The sequence below is a fragment of the Aegilops tauschii genome, chromosome 1 (assembly GCF_002575655.3).
Source record: "Aegilops tauschii subsp. strangulata cultivar AL8/78 chromosome 1, Aet v6.0, whole genome shotgun sequence".
NCBI classification, from domain to species: Eukaryota; Viridiplantae; Streptophyta; class Magnoliopsida; order Poales; family Poaceae; genus Aegilops; species Aegilops tauschii.
The window spans coordinates 43693018-43716094 of record NC_053035.3 but is presented as its reverse complement, the minus strand read 5'-3'; the positions used below and the strand labels follow the sequence as shown (position 1 = coordinate 43716094).

The window sequence follows — 23077 nt, the reverse complement described above, 5'->3', positions numbered from 1 at the left end:
ACCGATAAAGATCTTCGTAGAATATGTAGGAACCAATATGAGCATCCAGGTTCCGCTATTGGTTATTGACCGGAGATATGTCTCGGTCATGTCTACTTAGTTCTTGAACCCGTAGGGTCCGCACGCTTAAAGTTCTGTGACGATCGGTATTATGAGTTTGTATGTTTTGATGTACCGAAGGTAGTTCGGAGTCCCGGATATGATGACGGACATGACGAGGAGTCTCTAAATGGTCGAGACGTAAAGATATATATATATTGGATGACTATGTTCGGACACCGGAAGTGTTTCGGGAGGTTTCGGACATATACCGGAGTACCGAGGGGTTACCGGAACTCCCCGGGGAGTATATTGGGCCTAATGGGCCTTAGTGGAGAAGAGGAGGGGCGGCCAGGGCAGGCCGCGCGCCCCCTCCCCCTCTAGTCCGAATTGGACAAGGAGGGGGGGGGCGGCGCCCCCCTTTCCTTCCCCTCTCTCTCCTCCTTCCCCCTTCTCCTACTCCTACTACGAAAGGAGGAGTCCTACTCCCGGTGGGAGTAGGACTCCCCCCATTGGCGCGCCCTCCTCGTTGGCCGGCCGCCTCCCCCTAGCTCCTTTATATACAGGGCAGGGGGGCACCCCAGAGACACAACAATTGATCATTGATCTTTTAGCCGTGTGCGGTGCCCCCCTCCACCATAATCCACCTCGGTCATATCGTAGCGGTGCTTAGGCAAAGCCCTGCGTCGGTAGCTTCATCAACATCGTCGCCACGCCGTCGTGCTGACGAAACTCTCCCTCGAGCTCTACTGGATTGTGAGATCGCGGGACGTCACCGAGCTGAACGTGTGCTGAACGCGGAGGTGCCGTACGTTCGGTACTGAGGATCAGTCAATCGTGAAGACGTACGACTACATCAACCGCGTTGTCATAACGCTTCCGCTTAACGGTCTACGAGGGTACGTGGATGGCACTCTCCCCTCTCGTTGCTATGCATCACCATGATCTTGCGTGTGCGTAGGATTTTTTTTGAAATTACTACGTTCCCCAACAGGTTGCACCCTAAGACACACAAGTTGATTGTTCCAAGCCGTGTGCGGTGCCCCCCTCCACCATATTCCACCTCGGTCATATCATTGCAGTGCTTAGGCGAAGCCCTGTGCCGGTTGCTTCATCATCACCATCATCACGCCGTCGTGCTGACGAAACTCTCCCTCGACACTCTGCTGGATCGTGAGTTCGTGGGACGTCACCGAGCTGAACGTGTGCAGATCGCGGAGGTGCCGTAACTTCGGTGCTAGGATCGGTCGATCGTGAAGACGTATGACTACATCAACCGCGTTGTCATAATGCTTCCGCTTACGGTCTATGAGGGTACGTAGACAACACTCTCCCCTCTCGTTGCTATGCATCACCATGATCTTGCGTGTGCGTAGATTTTTTTTTTGAAATTACTACGTTCCCCAACAGTGGCATCCGAGCCAGGTTTATGCGTAGATGTTATATGCACGAGTAGAACACAAGTGAGTTGTGGGCGATACTAGTCATACTGCTTACCAGCATGTCATACTTTGATTCGGCGGTATTGTTGGATGAAGCGGCCCGGACCGACATTACGCGTACGCTTACGCGAGACTAGTTCTACCGACGTGCTTCGCACACAGGTGGCTGGTGGGTGTCAGTTTCTCCAACTTTAGTTGAATCGAGTGTGGCTACACCAGGTCCTTGTTGAAGGTTAAAACAACACATACTTGACGAAGTATCGTTGTGGTTTTGATGCATAGGTAAGAATGGTTCTTGCTTAGCTCGTAGCAGCCACGTAAAACTTGCAACATCAAAGTAGAGGACGTCTAACTTGTTTTTGCAGGGCATGTTGTGATGTGATATGGTCAAGACATGATGCTAAATTTTATTGTATGAGATGATCATGTTTTGTAACGAAGTTATCGGCAACTGGCAGGAGCCATATGGTTGTCGCTTTATTGTATGAAATGCAATCGCCATGTAATTGCTTTACTTTATCACTAAGCGGTAGCGATAGTCATAGAAGCAATAGTTGGCGAGACGACAACGATGCTATGATGGAGATCAAGGTGTCGCGCCGGTGACGATGGTGATCATGACAGTGCTTTGGAGATGGAGATCAAAGGCACAAGATGATGATGGCCATATCATATCACTTATATTGATTGCATGTGATGTTTATCTTTTATGCATCTTATTTTGCTTAGTTCAGCGGTAGCATTATAAGATGATCTCTCACTAAATTTCAAGGTACAAGTGTTCTCCCTGACTATGCACCGTTGCGAAAGTTCTTCGTGTCGAGACACCACGTGATGATCGGGTGTGATAAGCTCTACGTTCACATACAATGGGTGCAAGCCAGTTTTGCACACGCAGAATACTCGGGTTAAACTTGACGAGCCTAGCATATGCAGATATGGCCTCGGAACACTGAGACCGAAAGGTCGAGCGTGAATCATATAGTAGATATGATGAACATAGTGATGTTCACCATTGAAAACTACTCCATCTCACGGGATGATTGGACATGGTTTAGTTGATTTGGATCACATGATCACTTAGATGATTAGAGGGATGTCTATCTAAGTGGGAGTTCTTAAGTAATTTGATTAATTGAACTTTAATTTATCATGAACTTAGTACCTGATAGTATTTTGCATGTCTATGTTGTTGTAGATAGATGGCCCGTGCTGTTATTCCGTTGAATTTTAATGCGTTCCTTGAGAAAGCTAAGTTGAAAGATGATGGTAGCAATTACACGGACTGGGTCCGTAACCTGAGGATTATCCTCATTGCTGCACAGAAGAATTACGTCCTGGAAGCACCGCTAGGTGCAAGACCCGCTGCAGGAGCAACGCCGGACGTTGTGAACGTGTGGCAGAGCAAAGCTGATGACTACTCGATAGTTCAGTGTGCCATGCTTTACGGCTTAGAACCGGGACTTCAACGACGTTTTGAACGTCATGAAGCATATGAGATGTTCCCGGAGTTGAAGTTAATATTTTAAGCAAATGCCCAGACTGAGAGATATGAAGTCTCCAATAAGTTCAATAGCTGCAAGATGGAGGAGAATAGTTCTGTCAGTGAACATATACTCAAAATGTCTGGGTATAACAATCACTTAATTCCAATGGGAGTTAATCTTCCTGATCATAGTGTCATTGACAGAATTCTTCAATCACTGCCACAAAGCTACAAGAGCTTCGTGATGAACTATAATATGCAAGGGATGAACAAGACAATTCCCGAGCTCTTCGCAATGCTAAAGGCTGCGGAGGTAGAAATCAAGAAGGAGCATCAAGTGTTGATGGTCAACAAGACCACCAGTTTCAAGAAAAAGGGTAAAGGGAAGAAAGGGAACTTCAAGAAGAACGGCAAGCAAGTTGCTGCTCAAGTGAAGAAGCCCAAGTCTGGACCTAAGACTAAAACTGAGTGCTTCTACTACAAAGGGACTGGTCACTGGAAGCGGAACTGCCCCAAGTATTTGGCGGATAAGAAGGATGGCAAGGTGAACAAAGGTATATGTGATATACATGTTATTGATGTGTACCTTACTAATGCTCGCAGTAGCACCTGGGTATTTGATACTGGTTCTGTTGCTAATATTTGCAACTCGAAACAGGGACTACGGATTAAGCGAAGATTGGCTAAGGACGAGGTGACGATGCGCGTGGGAAATGGTTCCAAAGTCGATGTGATCGCAGTCGGCACGCTACCTCTACATCTACCTTCGGGATTAATTTTGGACCTGAATAATTGTTATTTGGTGCCAGCGTTGAGCATGAACATTATATGTGGATCTTGTTTGATGCGAGACGGTTATTCATTTAAATCAGAGGATAATGGTTGTTCTATTTATATGAGTAATATTTTTATGGTCATGCACCCTTGAAGAGTGGTCTATTTATGTTGAATCTCGATAGTAGTGATACACATATTCATAATATTGAAGTTAAAAGATGCAGAGTTGATAATGATAGTGCAACTTATTTGTGGCACTGCCGTTTAGGTCATATTGGTGTAAAGCGCATGAAGAAACTCCATTCAGATGGACTTTTGGAATCACTTGATTATGAATCACTTGGTACTTGCGAACCATGCCTCATGGGCAAGATGACTAAAACTCCGTTCTCCGGAACAATGGAGCGAGCAACAGATTTATTGGAAATCATACATACTGATGTATATGGTCCGATGAATGTTGAGGCTCGCGGCGGGTATCCTTATTTTTTCACCTTCACAGATGATTTGAGCAGATATGGGTATATCTACTTAATGATACATAAGTCTGAAACATTTGAAAAGTTCAAAGAATTTCAGAGTGAAGTGGAAAATCATCGTAACAAGAAAATAAAGTTTCTATGATCTGATCGTGGAGGAGAATATTTGAGTTATGTGTATGGTCTTCATTTGAAACAATGCGGAATAGTTTCGCAACTCACGCCACCCGGAACACCACAGCGTAATGGTGTGTCCGAACATCGTAATCATACTTTACTAGATATGGTGCGGTCTATGACGTCTCTTACTGATTTACCGCTATCGTTTTGGGGTTATGCTTTAGAGATGGCTGCATTCACGTTAAATAGGGCACCATCTAAATCCGTTGAGACGACACCTTATGAACTATGGTTTGGCAAGAAACCATAGTTGTCGTTCCTTAAAGTTTGGGGCTGCGATGCTTATGTGAAAAAGCTTCAACCTGATAAGCTCGAACCCAAATTGGAGAAATGTGTGTTCATAGGATACCCAAAGGAGACTGTTGGGTACACCTTCTATCACAGACCCGAAGGCAAGACATTCGTTGCTAAGAATGGATCCTTTCTAGAGAAGGAGTTTCTCTCGAAAGAAGTGAGTGGGAGGAAAGTAGAACTTGATGAGGTAACTGTACCTGCTCCCTTATTGGAAAGTAGTTCATCACAGAAATCTGTTCATGTGACTCCTACACCAATTAGTGAGGAAGCTAATGATGATGATCATGTAACTTCAGATCAAGTTACTACTGAACCTCGTAGGTCAACCAGAGTATGATACGCACCAGGTGTGGTACGGTAATCCTGTTCTGGAGGTCATGTTACTTGACCATGACAAACCTACGAACTATGAGGAAGCGATGATGAGCCCAGATTCCGAAAAATGGCTTGAGGCCATGAAATCTGAGATGGGATCCATATATGAGAACAAAGTGTGGACTTTGGTTGACTTGCTCGATGATCGGCAAGCCATCGAGAATAAATGGATCTTCAAGAAGAAGACTGACGCTGGCGGTAATGTTACTGTCTACAAAGCTCGACTTGTTGCGTAAGGTTTTCGACAAGTTCAAGGAGTTAACTATGATGAGACCTTCTCACCCGTAGCGATCCTTAAGTCCGTCCGAATCATGTTAGCAATTGCCGCATTTTATGATTATGAAATTTGGCAAATGGATGTAAAGACTGCATTCCTGAATGGATTTCTGGAAGAAGAGTTGTATATGATGCAACCTAAAGGTTTTATCGATCCAAAGGATGCTAACAAAGTGTGCAAGCTCTAGCGATCCATTTATGGACTGGTGCAGGCATCTCGGAGTTGGAATAAACGTTTTGATAGTGTGATCAAAGCATATGGTTTTATACAAACTTTTGGAGAAGCCTGTATTTACAAGAAAGTGAGTGGGAGCTCTATAGCATTTCTAATATTATATGTGGATGACATATTGTTGATTGGAAATGATATAGAATTTCTGGATAGCATAAAAGGATACTTGAATAAGAGTTTTTCAATGAAAGACCTCGGTGAAGCTGCTTTTATATTGGGCATCAAGATCTATAGAGATAGATCAAGACGCTTAATTGGACTTTCACAAAGCACATACCTTGATAAGGATTCCTGCCTGTGTTACAAGGTGTGAAGTTGACTCAGACTCAATGCCCGACCACTGCAGAAGATAGAGAGAAAATAAAAGGTGTTCCCTATGCTTCAACCATAGGCTCTATCATGTATGCAATGCTGTGTACCAGACCTGATGTGTGCCTTGCTATTAGTTTAGCAGGGCGGTACCAAAGTAATCCAGGAGTGGATCACTGGACAGCAGTCAAGAACATCCTGAAATACCTGAAAAGGACTAAGGATATGTTTATTGTTTATGGAGGTGACAAAGAGCTCGTCGTAAATGGTTACGTCGATGCAAGCTTTGACACTGATCCGGATGACTCTAAGTCACAAACCGGATACGTATTTATATTGAACGATGGAGCTGTCAGTTGGTGCAGTTCTAAGCAAAGCGTCGTGGCGGGATCTACGTGTGAAGCGGAGTACATAGCTGCTTCGGAAGCAGCAAATGAAGGAGTCTGGATGAAGGAGTTCATATCCGATCTAGGTGTCATACCTAGTGCATCAGGTCCAATGAAAATCTTTTGTGACAATACTGGTGCAATTGCCTTGGCAAAAGAATCCAGATTTCACAAGAGAACCAAGCAGATCAAGAGACGCTTCAATTCCATCCGCGATCAAGCCAAGGAGGGAGACATAGAGATTTGCAAGATACATACGGATCTGAATGTTGCAGACCCGTTGAGTAAGCCTCTCTCACGAGCAAAACATGATCAGCACCAAGACTCCATGGGTGTTAGAATCATTACTGTGTAATCTAGATTATTGACTCTAGTGCAAGTGGGAGACTGAAGGAAATATGCCCTAGAGGCAATAATAAAGTTGTTATTTATATTTACTTATATCATGATAAATATTTATTATTCATGCTAGAATTGTATTAACCGGAAACTTAGTACATGTGTGAATACATAGACAAACAGAGTGTCACTAGTTTGCCTATACTTGACTAGCTCGTTGAATCAAAGATGGTTATGTTTCCTAGCCATGGACATGAGTTGTCATTTGATTAACGGGATCACATCATTAGAGAATGATGTGATTGGCTTGATGATAATCCCCAAGTGCAGGGAATCATCGTAGCAATTTCCAAAGGTGGAAGTGATAAGTATGGAGTGTCGAACCCACAAGGAGCTAAAGGTAAGATCAATATTCTCTCAAGTCCTATCTGCCACTGATACGACTCTACGTCCACCGAACGTTTACTTCCAACTAGATACGAGAAATAAAACTACGTTGTGGGCATGAAGAGGATAACTTTGCTTGATATTGGAGAGATAAAATATAAAAGTAGGTGCTGTTATCATAAAGTTAGAATATATTACTAAATATTATAAATAGCGAGTGTGGAATAATGATGGGTCGGTGTGTGGAATTTTTCTAGGCAAATGTTAACAAGATCGGTAATCACTATTGCAATTTCATATGAGGGAGAGGCATAAGCTAACATACTTTCTCTTCTTGGATCATATGCACTTATGATTGGAACTCTAGCAAGCATCCGCAACTACTAAAGATCATTAAGCTAAAACCCAACCATAGCATTAAAGCATCAAGTCCCCTTTATCCCATACGCCGTGACCCACTTATCTGTGTTTATGCTTCTGTCACTCAAGCAACGCAGACAATAAGTAAACCATGGACATATTGCAACACCCTACAGCGGGAATCCCTCGCGCTTGCGCGACACGGAGGGCACAATAGGACATCACCAAAATAAAACATACAACTCATACCAATCTAGATCATCAATCAACCCAAAGACAAAGTATATCTACTCAAAACATCATAGGATGGCAACACATCATTGGATCATAATATGTGGCATAAAGCACCATGTTCAAGTAGGGATTACAGCGGGGTGCGGGAGAGTGGACCGCGTAAAATAGATGAGGATGGTGGTGATGATGGTGATGTTGATAAAGACGATCACCGCGGCGATGATTCCCCTCCCGATGGCACTCCGACGCCACCGGGAGAGAGGAGGAGAGGTTCTCCCCCTTGTGCTTCCTCCTCCCTGGCCTCCCCCCTAGATGGGGAGAGGTTCTCCCTCTGGTCCTTGGCCTTCATGGCGATGATGGCCCCTCCGGGATCCTCCTCCATGGCCCCCGGTGATGATGGCCCCCTCCGGCAGGGTGCCAGAGAGGGCCTAGATTGATTTCTCGTGGCTACAGAGGCTTGCGGCGGCGGAACTTCCGGTCTAGGTTATTTTCTGGGAGTTTCTGTATTTATAGGAATTTTTGGCGTCAGTTTCACGTCAGGGGGGTCTCCGAGTCGCCCACGAGATAGGGGCCCACGCCCAGGGGGGTGGGCGCGCCCCCACCCTCGTGGACAGCCCGGGACTCTTCTGGCCCAACTCTTTTACTCCGGGGGCTTCTTTTGGTCCATAAAAAATCATCAAAAATTGGCACGTCAATTGGACTCCGTTTGATATTCCTTTTCTGCAAAACTCAAAAACAAGGAAAAAACAAAAACTGGCACTGGGCTCTAGGTTAATAGGTTAGTCCCAAAAATCATATAAAATAGCATATAAATGCATATAAAACATCTAAGATGGATAATATAATAGCATGAATACTTCATAAATTATAGATACGTTGGAGACATATCACTTGACCCATTCCGTTAGCTTAGCACTTGATCGTTTAGTATATTTCTATTGCTTTCTTCATGACTTATACATGTTCCTATGACTATGAGATTATGCAACTCCCAAATACCGGAGGAACACTTTGTGTGCTACCAAACGTCACAACGTAACTGGGTGATTATAAACGGGCTCTACAGGTGTCTCTGATGGTACTTGTTGAGTTGGCATAGATCAAGATTAGGATTTGTCACTCCGATTGTCGGAGAGGTATCTCTGGGCCCTCTCGGTAATACACATCACTATAAGCCTTGCAAGCAATGTAACTAATGAGTTAGTTGCGGGATGATGCATTACGGAACGAGTAAAGAGACTTGCCGGTAACGAGATTGAACTAGGTATTGAGATACGGACGATCGAATCTCGGGCAAGTAACATACCGTTGACAAAGGGAACAACGTTTGTTGTTATGCGGTTTGACCGATAAAGAACTTCGTAGAATATGTAGGAGCCAATATGAGCATCCAGGTTCCGCTATTGGTTATTGACGGGAGACGTGTCTCGGTCATGTCTACATAGTTCTCGAACCCGTAGGGTCCGCACGCTTAACATTCGATGACGATCGGTATTATGAGTTTATGTGTTTTGATGTACCGAAGGTAGTTCGGAGTCCCGGATGTGATCACGGACATGACGAGGAGTCTCGAAATGGTCGAGACATAAAGATTGATATATTGGACGACTATATTCGGACACCGGATGAGTTCCGGGAGTCACCGGATATTTATCGGAGTGCCGGAGGGTTATCGGAACCCCCGGGGGATCTAATGGGCCAACATGGGCCTTGTGGGAGAGAGAGGAGAGGGCCTAGGGCTGGCCGCGCCCCTCCCTTGGGAGTCCGAATTGGACAAGGAGGGGGGGGGGGCGGTGCCCCCTCTTTCCTCCCTCTCTCCCTCTCCTTCCTTCCCCCTTCCTCCTTCCTAGTTGGACTAGGAAAGGGGAGTCCTACTCCCACTAGGAGGAGGACTCCCCCCTCTCCTTGGCGCGCCCCAAGGCCGGCCGGCCTCTCCCCTTGCTCCTTTATATACGGGGGCAGGGGGGCACCCTAGGACACACAAGTTGATTGTTCCAAGCCGTGTGCGGTGCCCCCCTCCACCATATTCCACCTCGGTCATATCGTTGCAGTGCTTAGGCGAAGCCCTGTGCCGGTAGCTTCATCATCACCGTCATCACGCCGTCGTGCTGAAGAAACTCTCCCTCGACACTCTGCTGGACCGTGAGTTCGTGGGACGTCACCGAGCTGAACGTGTGCATATCGCGGAGGTGTCGTACCTTCGGTGCTAGGATCGGTCGATCGTGAAGACGTACGACTACATCAACCGCGTTGTCATAACGCTTCCGCTTACGGTCTACGAGGGTACGTAGACAACACTCTCCCTGTCGTTGCTATGCATCACCATGATCTTGCGTGTGCGTTGGAATTTTTTTGAAATTACTACGTTCCCCAACACTTATGGCCCACCTCACAAGGAAGGACCCGGAAGCCTCGATCTTAGACGTGACCAAGATGGACTCAGCCGAAGACTTGGTGTGTACTTCAAGAACTACTTCACCTGTCAGCATGTTTATCCCTAGTTGGCAACCGATCATGTGTAAGCGTAGATACCTCCAGTACCTGTATAAGCTGAGGGGTTTAGTCCGTAGAGGCACGATCACAGTTACTAGCCTTGGGGTTTAGAACACAACATACGATCTCGAGGTAGATCAACCTGTATTCGATACTCCTTCATCAATACAATCAAGCAGGACGAAGGGTTTTACCTCTTCGAGAGGGCCCGAACCTGGGTAAAACATCGTGCCCTTTATCTTCTATTACCATTGTTCCTAGATCCACAGATCGAGACCCCCTACCCGAGATCTGTCGGTTTTAGTATCGACACCTGTAGTAAGGCAACAAACTGCAGCACATCGACCGGCCGCTCGAGTGCCGAATCCACTCGGGTGCCTCGCCTTTGGGCCAATGAAGCATCATCTATCGCTCTGTAGTTTCGTGAGTTAGATATTTAAATGGGCCATTGAAGCCCAACCAACGACAGGCATTCAAAAATATCTTCAGAATAGCAGAATAGTTGCCCATTAGGACAGGCGGCCAGTCATGGTAAACTAGCGCCGAAACAATAATCTGATGGTCAGAAACGATATAAGTGTGTAATCTGATGACCAAATTTGTGGGGGGGGGGGGGGGAGGGGAGGGGGTGAGATAGAGGTTGCTTTAGTCTCAGTTTTACAGTTCTAAATTAGACGGCGTAGAGAATAGAGGGTCTTATTGTTGAGCCCTTTGTACTTCTTCCTGCAACTGAGATCACATGTAAAAAAGAAGATTATTTGTAATTTTATTGATTGAGACATGCATATTCATCACAATGTATGATAGAAAAAAACACGGTAGTAAAGCAAATGGGAAAAATTCACAAAAAAATAATATAGAAACTGAATTCCCAAAGTAGCAGAGAGCTTACTCTGATGAATAAGCTGAATCGCAAGGGGCTTTCCGGTAACTTTAATGTCCAGTAATAATAATAAAGTAAAGAAAGATAATCCGCATACGTACAGCGACTGACACACGCCTCCCTACCCCCTCCCCTCCTCTCCCCACCCCCACGACAGCCGGCGATGTCGACGATGCCGCTCTGGTTCCGCGATCGGCTCGCCGTCGTGCACGAGACGCTGGCGGAGCACCGGGGCAGCCTCGACCTGCTGCGCGCTGCCATGGCGGGATGGCAGGCCAACGGCCTGCAGATGGACCTTGTGGTGGAGGCGCGGGTGACGCTGGACGAGGCGTGGGCGGCGCTCGGGGACGCCGAGGCGAGCCTGAGGGCGGCCGACCTCCTGGTTGACTCCAAGGGCCTGGGCGTTCCTCCGGTGCGCGGCGGCCGGCCCGCCCGAGTCCACCTCGCCCACGCCATCGACCGCGTGCCCAGTGTGCAGGGCCGGCTCAAGAACCTCAACGGCCGAGTGCGCGCCATGGCCGTGGCGCTCGCGGGCGGCGTCACCAGCGCCGGCCTCGTCGCCGCCGATATCGACGAGGCTCGGGCGCGCATCGTCGGCACGATCCAGGGCTGGGACGCCCTGCTGCAGTCCACGGCCGAGGCCCGCGCGCACTTCGGCTAGGTGCGTGCGCTGCACAGAAATTCTTGTTTATGCATCTGTGCTTATTTGTTCCTATTGCGTTGCATTAATCTAACCTTACTGCCCAGTAATTCTTGCTTGTGTTGTGTTGATTCCACTGCAGGGTCACCTCACTCATCAGGCTGATTGTCCAAGCCAAGATCTACGTATTTATCAACTCGTTTACTTCATCTACCTAGCTATGAATTATGATCTCTTGCTAGTTTATTGTTGTGCAGACTACTCATGATTTCAGTTTGGTTGGGTCGGATTACTCCGCTGCTATATATACTACTCCTATCTGTGTTAATTCATTTCCTGGACGCCGAATGTGGTTGTGTAGTTGCTCTGCATATTAATTATCCGAGGGACAACTGTTAGCGACCAACCGTACACTCTTCACGGGCTGGGCCATTGGTTGCGCCTATTGGGCCTGGGCTGATGGGAAGCAACAGAAGGCAGCAACTACATATACAAGCGAACGGGCTACGAACGACTCGGCTTGGATCAGGACGGCTTCGGCCTCCTCTGCTTCTGTCTCTTCTTCCTCTCGTGTTCCTCTCCTCCTCTGTACTAGCTAAACCTTGGTGAATCCATGGCTTGTAGTTCAAGTCCTTGAGCAATTGATCTCTGTACTAATGTGTTGCTAACAATTGGTATTCAGAGCCAATTCCCACCACTCTTCTTCAATTTCACCACTCAGCCTCAATTCCATGGATTGGAAGGCACGACTGGTGAGCTCCATCGAGGCGGCCGTGGAGGCGGCTGTGGAGACGGCCGTCAATCGCGCGGTACAGACGGCCGTCAAGGAGACGCGTGCCTACACCGATGGCTCGAGGCAACGCATCGGCGAGAAGATCAAAGAGAGACGCCATGCTCGAGCGGTGGGCATCCACAACGTCGTCGCCACCGCTTCCGACATGCCTGCTGCGACCACCTCCGAGGCCTCCTTCAACTGCGGCGCCACTCTACAGCTCGGCAAAGAGCCGGGCGTGGCCGCGTCCAACAGCATGGACCTTGCGGCCACGTTGCCCAGAAGGTGTTCGACACAGTGCCCAAGCCACGCCGTCACCGTGCCGGTGTCAACGACCGCTTCCGCCGTAACAACAGCTCCGTCCAACCTCACCGCCAGCGTCGACCCCGAGCGCTACTGCTTCGGCCTCGAGCTAATGACCACGACCTCGACTCCGACCTCTACACTGGATGTCTCGGGCGCATGCTCAACAGCGGCGAACTCCCTCACTCACGGCGCCATCTCCACCACCATAATTCCAGCGCCAGAGGCAACGGCGGTGATGGCCATGGACATCTCCATGCCGACCCCCGCGTCCGCATCAGGCGACATCAACTTCCCTGCATCACCAACTTCGGGTACTTATGATGTCTGCATCGTGCTCCCAGCCTCTAAAGTCCTGGGCGTCGACCCGATCACCAGCGGAGAAGACCCCGTGGACATGTTCCGGGCTTCGGGGAGTGCAGCCTTGATCTTGTCTCAGGAGGACTCGCCAGCTCTGTTGTATGATCCACTGACAGTTTTTGAGCGAGACATGTTACCGCCCACCACCTGTTCGACTGAGTGCTCAAGAAGCAATCTGGACGCACCATCTCTTGCGTTCTCGACTACTCATATCACAACAACAAGGTTGTTGCCAGCAGCAGCATCGTTTCTCGATTCGGAGCTCATGGTGCAAGCTTGGATGTCACCAACAGCCTGCTCCTCCTTCTCGGTGCGTGAGGACGACATCAACAGCAACAACACATACACCATGGAGGTGCCCATGACCAAGGATGACATGTTCCTGACCAATCCAGTAGTGCCAGCAGTCTCACATGTCCACCCCCTGAAATTGTTCGTTGACCGTCAGCTTCAGGCACACAATCACTCTCAGTTGCAGCAAGGACCAACATCAATTTCATCATTGGATGGTATGGCAATTGATTCTATCTTGTCTTTTCTTCCTTGTAGTCCTGATGGTTGCTTGCATGGAAACAAAACCCAATTGCTCATTGGCAGCTATGTTGCTAGTACTGATTCACCATGGGACCCTGGACAACAAGCATTCATGTCCTTGTTGGGTGTTGGAGTGACAAAAATTTCATCGAACGACACTGTCAAGGACAACCAAAAACCCTTTTTCAGATGGGAAATTGCCTGGTTGTTCTACTTGGAATATCCTGATATTGGTATTGACAAGGTCAAGCCACAATTGTGTCCAGCAAGCAGAGAAAGTTTTGGATTAAACCCACTGGAATCAACACAAGCCAGTACTCATGTATTTTGCCCCAGCAGGAAGAAAGTTGTACAGTTGGTCAGACGACAGTTGTCGATTCCTGAGTCTGATGCTAGCATATTGTTACTCGAAGGACTACCTCTATTTTCTATTCACTTGACAGTGGGGTCATCTGGTGCTGGATCAGCCTGTTTATGCAATGGGATTATTACCATCGCGTTCTGGACACACTTCAAACCGGGCATGCTTACTCCATTGCATTACAAGGATTTGAGCTTCTGGCGATATATAAGTGTGGACCAGATGATGCAGAAAACTGGGCATGTTATTCAGTCTGGTCTGGAGCATATCCAATGGAAGATTGCATGGTCGCTTAACTTGAAAAACTTAAATGTTGTCAACCAGTCCGAGCAAACAATTCTTGCCGCAACATACCCTAAGTTGTATTTTCCGTGGCACCCAGGCGATGACCTGGTACAACATATCCTCTTGCTGGAGGTCAGCTGCCTAAACTGCAAAAGGCTCATTGTTGATGCTGCTACACAATATGATTTTGAATGTTTTGCTTGGGAATTTGCATGGTCACTTCACTCAGTGTGTTGTGCTGGCATGGCAAATACTGTACCATTTCAGTTCTCTGTTTCTATTGCCATGAGGAGCTTCCGGAGCCTCGAGTTTTGTCAAGGGAAGTTGTCATGGGATCCAGGCATCGGGGCCCTTCTCTATTTCTTCGGATTTTATGCTCAAACTGAAGTACCAGGAAGGAGGAATCTTATAGCTCCAGCTTTCTACTCAGACAGTGTCTGTGTCGACCGCCCCTACTACCTCAACGCATTTTCTGACCAAGTGAACATCAGCGACGAGTATTTCCTTGAGCAAGTCGGCGTTGTATGCTCCCTCAATCTCGCCAAGTTCCGCCTCAACTACGGCACCCACTACGACCTCGGCGAAGTCTTGAAGCATCAAGCACCATGGGATCTAGGAGGTTCGACATGGCATCGGCTTGAGGTCAAGCCGAATTTCAAGGAAGGGGGAATGTTAGCGACCAACCGTACACTCTTCACGGGCTGGGCCATTGGTTGCGCCTATTGGGCCTGGGCTGATGGGAAGCAACAGAAGGCAGCAACTACATATACAAGCGAACGGGCTACGAACGACTCGGCTTGGATCAGGACGGCTTCGGCCTCCTCTGCTTCTGTCTCTTCTTCCTCTCGTGTTCCTCTCCTCCTCTGTACTAGCTAAACCTTGGTGAATCCATGACTTGTAGTTCAAGTCCTTGAGCAATTGATCTCTGTACTAGTGTGTTGCTAACAACAACCGACTCGAATTGCAACATATTTCTGGGCAATGCTATGCATCTACTTAATTTGCCTTGTGTGATGCAACTAATTTCCGAGTAGGGCGTTTTGGTGCCCAGGCTCATCTGCACCGGTTAGGAAACAATTCGTAAAAAAAAGAAAAAAAATAAAAAATTCCAATTTTTTTTGTGCGGTAGAAAATTTGATGCGTGAGACCCGCTCCAAATTTGAAGTCATTTGGACATCTGAGGAGCTCTCAGCAAAAAAGACAAATCAGGCCAAAACAGTACATGTACAGTAAACTACAGACCCCCAATTTGTCTTTTTTGCTGAGAGCTCCTCAGATGTTCAAATGATGTGAAAATTGGAGCGGACCTCACGCATCAAATTGTCTACCACACAAAAAAAATATGGAATTTTTTTTTTTCTAGTATTTGTTTTGATTTTTTTCGTCAGGATGGGTGCAGATGAGCTCGGGTGCAGATATGGATATTCGTTAATTTCCTCCTTTCCTAGTGTAGGATAGATAGATAGCAGTCCATCTAGAAGTTGCAAGTCCATCCTCTTCCTTTGTCGTATGTTTCCCGTTTTTATCGCCCCCACGCCCGCCTCTCTTCTCACTCCTCGTGGTCATAGCAACCCTACTCTAATCTTCCGGTAATGAAATCATGTTGGACCCATAATTTGATAGTGAAAAATATGGGGCCGAAAGTCAGATACCTGGAAATAAAAGTCCACCGACCACTTTAAACAAGAGCCCTTAGATCTTCATCCAACGGTCGAAAATATATCATGCACTGTTCATCTTCTACCTCCGTCTCTTCTTCCTTGTGCAGCCACCAGCCAACCCAGGCCAAACCGCCTGCCGCCGTCCCCCACGACCGGTGGCTAGCACTGCCTCGTTGCCCCCACCCTCCCCTCTACCTTCCCCCACTGCTGTGCTGGCCGCCGCCCTGGCCATCCCTCTAAGCGCTGCCGCACCGGAAAACGACTCCGGCAATCCCCTGCACCCCCGCCCTCTAAGATAGATAATGGGGCCATGGCTACCCCCCCCCCCCCCCCCTTAAGATAGATAATGGGGTTGTCTTCTTCGACGAGTTCTCTAGCGAGGTCCGGCATGAAGAAGGAAGAGGAAATTTCAGGTGCCTCGTAAGTAGCAAAACCGGAAACATATTCAGGCTGGGGGCACCCCATAGAGCTTTCCAAACGGAAAAAGAAATTCAAAGAGGTAAAAGCACCCCAGGTACCCTAACTTGCAGGGAATGTGATGATTTAGTCCCAAACTTGTAAAATGCAACTCTATCATACCCTAACTTGCATTGGATGTGACGATTTGGTCCTGGGCCTATCACAGCGTGACAAGTGGCAGCCGGATGGGTGGACCGGTCTTCGCCTGCACTTTTGCAAAAAAAACACCCTGTCATCTTGTCTAATTAACCCGCGCTACAGGGTGAACGATCAGTGGTTGGACTGGAAATTTCAACATCGATTCTTTCGATGGGAGCACCATCAGCTTCAGTAGCACCTCCCATGCAAATTCTAGCAGCAGCCAAGGCTGTAGTGGCGAACTGGGCATCGAATCAATGAGGCAAATCGATTTTATTTCACCTTTGACAACTGGCTAAATTAGATAATGAACCGTACAATCCGTTATTTTACAGGATCGGATCAATGACAGATTGCCAGCAAGCACTAATGGCATAACGAGAAACGATAAGACTTGACAAAGTTAGGAGTGACAGCTTAGAGCTAAAACAGCTGCTCTAAGCAAACAAAGTACTAGAACAAGAACTGGACTGAAGAACATTCCCAAAACTGATCCATAATAAGAAGCTAGCTCAGAGGTTTCATGGTCTGGAGCAGAGAGGACAAATCCATCTCGTGCAGGCAAACCTGCGAGATGTAGGCCGTATCGCTGCGGTGGTAGACGACAACTGCCTCTTTTGTGGCAAGGTTGAGCCGAATGAGCCCAACTCTATCCACATATAAGATGACAGTGCCACTCCTCAGTCCGAACCCCTCGAACTGAACTGAGCTATGCACGTCCCAGTCATGCCTCGAATCTTCGTGGAGGTAAAGAAGGCCTCGCCCGATCCCCTGGATGATCCTGAACCTGTGCCCCCAGGTAAGCTCTTGCTGCCTCGCAGGATCTGCGCGCACGCACATTGGTAAGGAGTACAGTAGTACCTAAACTCTTGAAACTGAATGTCACTTGCAGTATAACAGTCTGAAGAACTAGGTACCGACCGAATAGAATCTTGTCGAGGCTTCTGTTGAAGAGGAACTCGTAGACGAGGAGCATCTCCTCCTCTTGGATGCAGCAGCCGAGCAAGCGCACCAGATTCTTGTGCTGAAGCTTGGCCACCAGCACAACCTCGTTCCTCATCTCCACGAGCCCTTGCTTGGAGTTCTTCGACAGCCTCTTCACCGCGATCTCCTGCCCATCCCGCAGAATGCCCTGACCGACCAAACCACATCAAGTCGATTGTTCAGTTCAGACATGGAAAATCAATTGGAGAGTGGGCGCTCATGTTCCAAGTTCAGTGTACGTTACTTTGTAGACCGGCCTGAACCCGCCTTCCCCGAGCTTATTTTCTTCAGAGAAGTTGTCAGTGGCAGCCCTTAGAGTGCTCAAATCGTACAACAGAGACTCTGAGCTTCCCATTGTCTCCTCCATACTCACTGTCTGCTCACAAAAACAAACAATATATATACAGGGAGAGAGAACAATTAGCCTCGGTGTTCTTCCTTTTCGGGGATTTGAAATGATCGATCAAAGCACTCACCCGCGCTGGATATCTACACATGTTCGTATGGTTTCTTGTTCTTTCTCTTGCAGAGATACAAAGCAACCGTCAACAGCACCAACAGCACGACAACAACAGGAATGGAGACGAACAGAGCTATCTTGGCTGTGGCGTCGTCGTTTCCTGCACCCACAGGGAAGATTCGTCGTCGCCGCTCTCGGTCAAAAGGAAATTCAGAATAGTTTACCCTATCTTCTAGTTCAGTCGCTGTCTGAACTTTCAACTCGCTACGAATTGATCACCGAAAGAAATGTCTAATCAAAGACGCAAGATCGACACGAAAATTTCAAAACAAGAAAACTGTATGGCCTCAAGTGCCAGTAGGGTCGGACTGGTCGCTGCCGTTTGCTGCTCGCGGCGGCGGTGGCGGCGGGGACATCGCCGCCTCGGCGGCCTGGGCGTTGTAGAAAGGATACAACTCGTACCGGATGGAGCAGCTCCGGGTGGCGACCCGTCCTCCCTCCCTCCCGTCGCAAAATTTCAGGATGTACGAGACGGCTACGGCGAGGTAGCGGTTGCAGTCGTCGCCGGCGAGGTCGCGCGTGCACTGGTACATGCCGTAGATCTTGGTGAAGGGCGTCAAGTCGACCGTGTCGGCCGCGAACAGTCGCGGGACGACGCCGCCCTGCTGCTGAGGTTGTTCATCAGCGCGCCTAGCTGCGTCTTGAACAGCTCGGGCTGCGTCGCGTTCACCGCGTTGCATAAGCCGGTCAGCCACGACATGTTGGCGACGCCGAAGAAGCTCACGTTCGAGTGGCGCAGGAGGCAGGCGTCGTAGAAGAGCGTGGACTTTTTCTGGCCGGGGCACTTGATGGCTGCGTCCCATGCCCAGGTGTCGAGGCACGAGCGGCACTCGGATGCATTGACGTCGGCGCGGCAGTGCGCGAGACCGTACGCCTCGTCGGACGCTGTGCCGGTGGTGTTCTCGGCCAACCCGGACGCGTCCGACGCAGCGGCGGGGAGGAACGAGAGGAAGGCGTCGAGGTTGGCCTGGAAGACGCCGCCGCGGGTGTAGTTTGTGTCGCTCGGGCAGTCGGTGGACCAGGGGTCCGCGGCGGCCATGGCTGCGCCGGTAAGGAGGAGGAGGAGAGAGTACAGGGGGCTCAGGCTACGCATGACCCGGAGCCCACGCGCCGCCGCCGCCGCAATCTCCGCGTCCGCCTTGGTCTCGGCGAGCACGGCCTTGGCCTTGCGTAGCTCCGCCCGCAGCGCGTCTGCCTCGGCGGTGTAGCGCATGTTAATTAGACAAGACAGCAGGGTGTTTTGTGCAAAAGTGCAGGCAACGACCAGTCCGGCGACCTGGCTGCCATTTGTCGCGCTGTGATAGGTCGAGGACCAAATCGTCACATCCAATGCAAGTTGGGTATTGCATTTTGCAAGTTTGGGACTAAATCATCATATTTCATGCAAGTTAGGGTACCTGCTTTTACCTCAAATTCAAAACAAAAGTCGTTGCACTTTTCAACCTCTTGTCTGCCATCACGAAAGGGAAGGAGTTGCCTTCTTGTTGCCAAAGAAAAGCAATACTTGTCTTCTAGCGCTGGAGTTGGAAATCTGTTGACCCCACCCACCCAGACCCAGGTAAAAAGCAAAGAAAGGAAGCATCCAAGGTTCCGGCGAGCCATCGCGCTGCCAAGCGAGCTAGCAGGCCAACAGCAACTTCTCCCAAGAAAAGAAAAGAAAAAACTTTTTTTGAGCTAAAGAAAATAAAAGATAAGAGACGAAATAAAACCGGATCGTGTGTGCAAACTCACACGAGGGTTGCATAGGTTCAGTTGAAGTGATTGTTAGCTTGAGGCCAACTCCAATCTGACCCTAAATGAACGTTCGTTTTATCTGTATTTTGTCAAGTTGGGCCGGCAAAATGGACGCGTGTCCGGTTTTGGCCGTCTGCCGACGGGTGCACCCAACGCGTGGCCATATCCTAAACTTTATGTCCGTTTTGGATTTAAAAAATAAAAAAGCATTGCAAAATAGTTTAAAACATAAATATATTAGAATTACTTAATTAAAAAGTCCACGATAGTCACGGCCCGTACATAGTACTTAAGTTGAAATAAAAAACCATAAAAAAATAGATTCGCCTACTGCTGCCGCCGATGCCTTGGCTGTCTTCAGGCACCACCGTCCTCCTCGTCGTCGTCCCTAGTTAGGTCGATGTAGGGAGGCGTCGTCCAGAGGTGGAGCGTTAGCCCCTAAAATGGGGCGGGCGCATCTTGTGTAGGTTGCGGTGGTGGTGGTCACCACGGCGCCCACGCGACCTGTGGTGCTGGTGGCGGTGGTGATGACCATGGTGCCCACGTGGCCTGTGGTGCTGGTGGCGGTGGCAATGACTGGCTACATGGCAACTGCCCGTACACCGCCGGGTTTCACATCAGGCTGGGCGGCCGGTCCTCCATCACCTCCCCCTTCACATCCAGCTCCGGCACGACATCTTCAAGGGCCGAGAGCGCCAACATCTCCTCTAGCCCCTCCCGTTGCTCCTCTGGCTGCGCTTGTACTCCCTCTCTGAGTCCTCCATCACCGCCCGCACCAGCCCCTCCTCCTCCTCGGCCGTCATGGTTGGAGGTGGCAGTGGCGGCGGCGACGGGGAGGGAGGGGGCGTTGGCGTGTGGCCGCGCACTCTGGGTAGGCTCTTGGATACACGCATAAGCTTAATTAATTACTTATTCAGTTAGGGCAAAGTTGATCGTGGAGGATCCGATCCAAACAAGACCTACTCTACTATAGTAGGAGTAATAATTAATTAAGGTGCATTCAGTTGGTAATTCATTAGCGAGCGTGCGCCGCGTGCCGGACGAGATGAGATGAGGCATGCAAGCAAGCAACTTTCCAACGTCCATCCTGCTGCGCACTGCCTTGACCATGAGGTGCGCAGTGCAGCTCTGCACAACACCCAAACACGCCCTAGACAACTTTTGACCGGTCTGGTCGCCCGTTTCTCGCTTTTGTCGCTGACGTTTGCCAATGCCAGCCTGGACTAGCGTCCCTCCTTCCTTCCGGATCATCCGGTGTTTGGTTTGATTTGATTTGCTGGCACACATGAAGGAAGGAAGGATACGAGCACGACACGTCAACACCCATCCATGTGAACGAATGAATGAAAAAAGATTTTTGCAACAAATAGATGAGTGCGGCGTTGTTAGTAAAAAAATTAAAACAATAATAGAAAAATTTAAAAAATTCCTTTTTTGTGTGTGTGGTAGATAATTTGATGCGCGAGGTTCGCTCCAATTTTTAGAGACATCTGAGCAGCTTTTGAAAAAAAATCGGGTCTGTAAAAATGTTTACTGTTCACGCACTGTTCTGACCCGATTTGTTTTTTTTTTTTGCTGAGAGCTGCTCAGATGTCCAAATGATTTGAAAATTGAAGGGAACCTCACACATCAAATTATCTACCACAGAAAAAAATGGAATTTTTTGAAATTTTCTAGTATTTGTTTTGATTTTTTTCTCGTTAGGGCAGGTGCAGTTTAGCCTGGGCTTAGAAGTGGATTACCGCAAATAGATGATCTTTCCTACCTGTTGGCATGTTTTAATGCGTGGCACATATACTAATTAATACTACTCCCTTCGACCCAAAATAAATATCTCAACTTTATACTAACTTTAAAACGAAGGTTGTATAAAGTTATACTAAGATTGAGACACTTATTTTGAGACGCAGAGAATATTATTTATACTACTCTTCCTAACTGCAACTCTACCAAGTCGCCATATTGGGTCAATCAAGATAATAAATGCAGATACGATGATTTTGACCAAAAAGACCACTTTAACAGAGTCGTCAACTCCGAATATATTCACTCTGCAAGGCACAAGAACAACCAAGCATAAAAAATAATTGAGACTATATGTTATACATAGTAGAGGTCAGGTCGTTCACTCTTGAAGCTCCAAGCCCCCCGTGGTAGCTTGCTCTGGTGTGGTGTGTTGCCTCCTATTGAATTGCAACGCCACACAATGTGGTAGGTGCCACTCGACAGCGTAGATGCATATCAATGGGCACCTAATCCGCCAAAGATCCTCGTCCCTCATACACATGTGGTTCACTTTATAATTTAGAAGACAAAACTTATTTGCTTGTACCATTCTAGTTTATTTTATCTTTCTGTTTATCAGACTACTGGTGTTTGGTTGTATGCATCCTAGTTATGCAGAGGCCGGGTGATACTCTTAATGCTTTGTATCACTTTGATGCTACATTTTGAGATAATAAAATCGCCCTTTATCGAAAAAATGCTAGTTTATTTTATCCCCTCCCACGGCAAATTTATTGTGTGGACCATGGCAAATGTATGTATTTTGGACATGGCAAATTCGCTTTCAAAACCAAGGCCAAGTCATTCTTCGGACCTTGCAAAGAAAATAGCATGGTAAATTTACTTTAATAGCCATTGCAAATTTACTTTATTGCCATGGCAAACTTTTACTTTTTATTTTCCATGGCAAAATTTCTTTTTATTCCCGTGGCAATTAATATTTTTCTTATTTACCACCCCAAATTCAGTTCATTGCCATGGCAAATTTAATTTTAAATGCATGGCAAATTTATTATACATCCATGGAAAATTTAATTTCCATTTTCCATGACAAAATTTACCTTTATTTGCCATGGCAAATTCACTTTACACCCATGGCAAATTTTACTTTATGAAAGATGGCAATTATTACTAAAACAATAAACGACTCACTTTTTTCGTGTTCTGCGTGATGGCAATTTTGATAAACTAGTTCTTGAATGAGCAATAGTCCTTGTCGCCCTCCAAGGCATAAGCATGAGTAGATCTTCTGATCATTTTATTTGTTGTTTCTTTCCACAGTTATGTTAGGGTGTGTTTTCTAAAAGTGTAATTAAAATTAACAACTGTCTGTTTGATACCAATTGAATAGTACATTAAGAAATAAGTTTTTGAATTACTATATCCTCATATTGATCATATTGCACATGTTGCATTCGAGGTTGTTCGTAAGAGAAGAGGGAAACTATGCCCAGTGGACATGTATTTTAGATACTTAATTATACGAATCCCTAGTATATTCTTGATTTTTTTTACTTGTATGGAAACTGCAACAGAGCCCATGGAGTTGGGACACTGTGATATTTAATGT

General features: G+C 47.6%; 1 protein-coding gene and 1 pseudogene across 2 annotated transcripts; one reads left to right on the top strand and one right to left on the bottom strand.

Annotated features, from left to right (window-relative positions):
- The first annotated feature begins 10737 nt into the window (after nt 1-10737).
- LOC120968249 (uncharacterized) lies at nt 10738-15171 on the top strand. 2 transcript variants are annotated; one of them, XM_073507359.1, is made up of 2 exons: nt 10738-11632; nt 11754-15171. In XM_073507359.1, exon 2 carries the CDS (start codon nt 12343-12345, stop codon nt 15100-15102), a length of 2760 nt encoding a protein of 919 aa, XP_073363460.1. In that variant the 5' UTR covers nt 10738-11632; nt 11754-12342; the 3' UTR covers nt 15103-15171. The 2 variants fall into 2 exon arrangements, with proteins under 2 accessions (XP_073363460.1, XP_040250813.1); XM_040394879.3 differs by having other exon boundaries at nt 11754-11943.
- Nucleotides 15172-16760: 1589 nt separating this feature from the next.
- On the bottom strand, nt 16761-19153 carry LOC109756928 (cysteine-rich receptor-like protein kinase 25; annotated as a pseudogene).
- Nucleotides 19154-23077: the final 3924 nt, after the last annotated feature.